At 45.6% G+C, this 5,536-nt stretch overlaps 1 protein-coding gene across 1 annotated transcript in view; it reads right to left on the minus strand.

The window, feature by feature from the left end:
• Positions 1-5,067, minus strand: part of LOC119401394 (uncharacterized) — an 83,088-nt gene extending 78,021 nt beyond the window's left edge. Inside the window, exon 1 of the mRNA XM_037668154.2 lies at positions 4,896-5,067. Within this exon, the coding sequence (XP_037524082.1) occupies positions 4,896-4,907 (12 nt within the window). The 5' untranslated portion in view covers positions 4,908-5,067. The remainder of the gene's footprint in view (positions 1-4,895) is intronic.
• Positions 5,068-5,536: the final 469 nt, after the last annotated feature.

Raw genomic sequence — 5,536 nt, forward strand, 5'->3', positions numbered from 1 at the left:
AATCGTTGTGCGTCGTGTCCCCTCGAGTTGTCCTTGTCCCTGTATTAAAAGGGGCATAAAAGATGCGCCCGTACGGAAGCTGTGTTGCGCATTCAGTCTCAGTCATCCATATCATCATCATCACCCGCCTCACTACACCCACTGCCGGGCAAAGGCCTCTCCCATGTTTTACCAATTAACTCATCCGTATATCCATATAATCCTTATATCCGTCCATACAGTCATCAAGTGACTCTCCGTTAAAGGGACGCTAAAGTGAAACAATAAATTAGTTTCGATCGATAAATTATACTCTGAAAACTCTAGGGTCTTTAATTTCGCCCCCACAGGTTTTTAATAGAAGAGAAAATTAATGTCGAAAGTTGCACATTTAAGCTTCCCGCCGAAATCTCCGCGCGTGACGTCACGGATCTCAAAGTGTACTGTTCGTATTTTGGTGACATCGCCTCAACGAAATTTCCAGAAACCTGGCATGTCAAGTCTCTGGCTTCCTCAGAAGACAATGCACTTCATTTTTACAGATTAGGAACTATGCATGCCCTAGTAGACGCCATCAAAACCCATGATGTCACGGCGACTGGTGCGGCAACTTCAACGTTTCGTCGCCGCCGGCATTTTCTTTTTGAGCGTTTTCTCGCTTACCAAGCGTCTTCTCGTAACACGCGTGGCGTTTTTGGTGTCGTGAAAGAGTAATTTACTAATACAAGCAAATCGGTTTTTCTCTTTAGTGTCCCTTTAAGGCTGTGACGTTTCAATCAACACTGTGCTAAGAGCTTTTAATATGTTTGTAGTAGGCGATTGAATCGATTTCCAAAGATATCTCATGAGTTCTTTAGGAGGGGGGGGGGAGAGAACGTCTGCGTCGTTGTTACAAAACAATCCTGTGCCTTGTTTCAAATATTCACAACTTTTACTTTCGCTAAGACAGCAGTACTTGCATGCCGTCTATATCGGCCTATTTGAGGCGGCAGGATGTCGCAGCTGCAGCACTTGTAAAGGCGCGGACGTCACGGTGACGACGACCGTTATCACCATCGTGATTATTATCATTACTAGAATCCCTTTATTTTGAGTCCGGATGGGGACAAAGCCACCTGGCCCCAGTTTGCTGTAATGAGGTGTTACACTAGCTCATGCAGTGTGACATCCTCGCTATCTTTCTTCGTTTTTTCTTCACGCAGGCCTGTACTGCGCTGTTATTTATTTATTTATTTATTTATTTATTTATTTATTTATTTATTTATTTATTTATTTATTAAGACCTTCTGGGCCAAAGGCACCAAAGAGGGGAGCGGTTACAGCAAACGATAGAAAAAAGCATAAGAGCTGATAGAACCATAGGCGATCGCACAGGTGGGGGGGAGGACTGTCCTTCGCCCTAGTCACCTAACGGGGGCGCCATGTCAGCCCTATATCTTTACTCACTTGGACCATGCCCCGTCGTTGTTTCATGTGAAGGGTTATGACCATGTAGCTTTTTGACGGTAATGGCGGCCGAGTGCCTATGGTGTCACGTTCCAAGAGCGGTTTACTTGCCATTTTTACCCTCGGAAATCTTAGGACCAAGGGCCGGCCGTTGTGAGGAACGCGTCATTGCTTGATTTAAAATTTTGCAACCACTGCGAAGGTTACTTTCTTTCGGAATAGACCAATGGGGGAAGGGGGAGGCACTGCAGTAAAACTTTGCCCCCCTCCACCCCCACTTCCCCTTTATGGGGAACCCTGCTTATGCCTATGGATAAACGTTTCAATACAGAGGCTTCTGATGATACAGTTTTAGCTGGAGTTAACGAAGGCATATAACGTGATCCCAGAAAAGTGCTGAAAGATGAACGAAGGTTATAAGCACGTACGTAGTAAGAAAACAAGTCTTGGATAACAGAATGCACTCAGGTTACACACACAAAGAAAAACGAAAGGCTTCGATTATACAATGTTATCTAAAGCTGCTCGAAATAAATGGCTATTGTGAATTGATGCTTGCAACGACTGCGGTTTCATAATTCTCCCCACCAATACTACCATGTCCCTGGCTTGTGTCAACCAGTTAATACTTCCATGCGATTTGAAACACATAGGTTCTGAAATCCTTACATTGCTCTTGCTGGGTGAATATGGTATAGACAGCGGAGCGGGGTCTATAGGATGTCGAGGAACTTCAAAACGCGCTGGTGAAGAAGTTTTTTTATATATACTAATTTATGGGTGGGTTTCGGTGACGCCATGTTTGGCTGTAGCCTTGCCGTTTTGTATCTTTGCCATTTTGCATAAAAACGGTTGGGTTGGCGCACTGGACGTTTCATGACCTTATTAAATTACGTAGTGACATACAAAAAATAGGAAAACCTTCGCTTAACAGCCCAACGGGGCAGCGCTCGTGTGTTTTACGTGAAACCGTCCATACCGTAAGTAAGATTTTTGGAGGAATTGTGTTGACCTAAATACATTCCACCCTTTCGCATCAAATAAATGTAATGCTCAAACGACGCTCAGAGTGATTACGCGTTACACTGTCAGTGTTAAAGCATCCCACTCGCTCTTATCGCCTACAGTGTATTTCAAGTGCTCTCTGATAGCGCGGCTCTATCTCTCTGTCCCTCCGTTCATCGTTGTCGCTCTGAAATGGAAACAGTATCTGGAAGCGTACGCTGCAAAATATATTGTCTCACCTTCTCGTTCTAGCTAGACAACGTGGCTACATGATCCTCATTGATCCAACGTGCGCTTATACTGCAGGCCGAGGCATAAAGTCATGGGCAGAGCACGCCAGCGCATTATTACGTATGAAGATCCCCCAACTGGGCCCTTATACTTTTTAACTTTTAAAGGTGTTCTTATTATTTCTTTTTTAACAGCGAGGGCTGTTTATGGTCGATATTTTCCCGGGACTATCGGCGTAACGCGACTCGCTGCTCCTAGCGTGTATGTGTCACTGAAATGTGGCAAGCCACACTACTCACCTCCGGCCCACTAAATATGAATGAGCTGTATATAACTAGCATGAACGTGCCCCAGACCACGCATTACGCAATAAGAGCGAAATAGGCATTCTTTTGCCGGTAGGAGGCAAACGTATCTGATCCAGAAGCCCGGCAGACTTTCTCGAATGTTCGGCGATGCGTAAAGTCGTGCGGTCTCCGGAATAAGAAGCGGCCCGTCATGGAGCGTCAACGGGAATTGGCGCGTGAAAGGCAACGACGACGTCGTTCCGAGCTGGAAGTCCGCGCAAGAGATGCCGAAGACAAGCGCAAGCGGAGGGCAGAATGCCCAGAGCTTCGAGTGACAGAAGCTGAAGCTAGATGTTAACGGCTTGCATCGGACCCTGTGCTTCGGACCTTGGGAACGGCTTGCATCGGATCGACGTCTTGCGTTGTTTTAAAAACGACGCAAGACTAAGCGACGGAGAAGGCTTCGCTGTTCCATTTAAGTCAATGCAAGCTGGGGTAATTCTCTCTTTCTTTCTTTCTTTCCTTCTTTCTTTCTTTCTTTGGCTGTTTTCTAGAACTCTTAATTTCGGAGACGATATGTACGTATATACTTTCGAGGAAAACGTATCCAGGACACGGGCTCCCCCGCAAATATCAATTTATGCTCTTTTATAATTCGCGATTCTTCTACTGAATGAACGCCAGTGCAGGGGGCAAATACTATTAAGGTTGACACTTTTTGAAATATACCATCTTCACAAGCTAAACGGCAATCCGGATACTGTCACGTTCCTGTAGTATGCACCGTCAGTTGTTTCTCTCTCTCTTTTTTTTTTCGGACGTTTCGCACACCAACACATCTTCAAGTTGGCGAAATTCAATAGTTGCTTTTCTCTCAAAAGTGTAATCAATTCTACAGTGAAGCCAGACTACAGAAAGGAGCCGCGAAAGCTGAACGAAAGTGACAGGTGTGACCTACTTTCTTGCATCGCGAACGCATGCACTATCTTTGTGCGAATGACGTATCTAATTCTGGCTATAAAGATTTCTGCTTTAGCCACTGATCCAGATATTCCAGCGTGTGCGATAAAACTGCGGTAATTTCACCTCTGAAACCATGGTGCTTGTTTTTTTTTTTTCTCGAAATATCAGTACATCGATAAAGTATCCTTCCGCCTTGAAAGTAGTTCGGCGTCGCCTAAGTCAGAAAGTGTCGTTTGCTCTTCTTGGTTTTTCTTGCTTTGTTTTTCGGAGGAAGCGGGACATATGGCCCGGCTACCCACAGGCCTACTGTTTAATTAAGTTGCGTTAGGTTTCAAATATCAAAATTGCGCGCACTGCTTGACCACTATATTTGAATTTTTTAAATTTTATTTTTGACGTGTTGCTGAGAGAAAAAAATTATACCTATAAAAAGCAGCAACTGTTTGGTGGAAGTTGAGTCTCTTGCCAAGAGTAGGCTAAGTCGTTTTCTAGCTCCTAAATTGGCCACGGTCATAAAACTGATCATGGAACTCTCCCATGACCAAGTACTAGCAGCAGGACTAGTAGACAATAATAATCATAATTGTTGGGGTTTTACGTCCCAAAGCCATGATATGATTACGAGGGACGCCGTAGTGGGGGGTTCCGGAAATTTCGACCATCTGGTGTTCTTTAACGTGCGCCTAAACTAAGCACACGGGCTTCCAGCATTTCGCCTCCATCGACCTGCGGCCGCCGCTGTCGGGATTCGATCCCGCGACCTTCGGCTCAGCAGTCGAGCACCATATCCACTAGACCACCGTGGCGGGTGACTTGTAGGCGACTCAACCTACTGGTGGCGAGAGGTAACACCAAAACTTTTGCTCCGGAACACTCCTGCTTGATAGGAATAGGAGATAGCCGGAAGTCCGAGCGATTGTTTGAGAATGATGTTATCGGGCAACTATGATAGTTAAGTTAACTGTTCAACCGACATTGACTCACCTTGACGACCATGTTGGCTCTTTCTTGACAAGAAAAACAAACCACGGGTTACACGGACTCGATCGTGGACGAAAGCGAAAGCCGCCTGTGTTTTTGTGTGAGCGCCCCGCAAAGCGCACAACCTCACCGAAGCCAAGTCAGAGACTGAAGCGCACGCGGCGCGAAACAAAAACCACACCGGTTTTGGGCCGGACTGACGGCGAGTCCTCCGAGAGAGGAGAAAAGCTTTTCCTCCTCTCCCAGACGTGACCGCCTCATTGGCGCGACGCCAACGTGACGTCACGGCTACGCCTACGCTTTAATTGGGCGTGCGGGGGCAGCGTCCACTTTTCGTGCCGCTTGGATCACACTGGTCCCTGTGCTGTACGTTTGAATACAACCACCAGCTTTCCCACTCCCTTTGCGATATGCAAGCTGAACGTATACTGTATGCACTTAGAGGCCGATTTCACACGGCTGATCGCTGCTAGTAATAAACGAACGTGATCGGTTGTTTTATACACATTTATTAAATATTTATTTGTTTATTTATTTAAGCTTATTTACATGCATTTGTTTGTTTTTACTTGCCAAAACAACTATATGAATATGAACCTCCCACATAGGTGGGAGGTTCGGAAATTTTGAGCACCATAACCATT

The sequence above is a fragment of the Rhipicephalus sanguineus genome, chromosome 8 (assembly GCF_013339695.2).
Source record: "Rhipicephalus sanguineus isolate Rsan-2018 chromosome 8, BIME_Rsan_1.4, whole genome shotgun sequence".
NCBI lineage: Eukaryota > Metazoa > Arthropoda > Arachnida > Ixodida > Ixodidae > Rhipicephalus > Rhipicephalus sanguineus.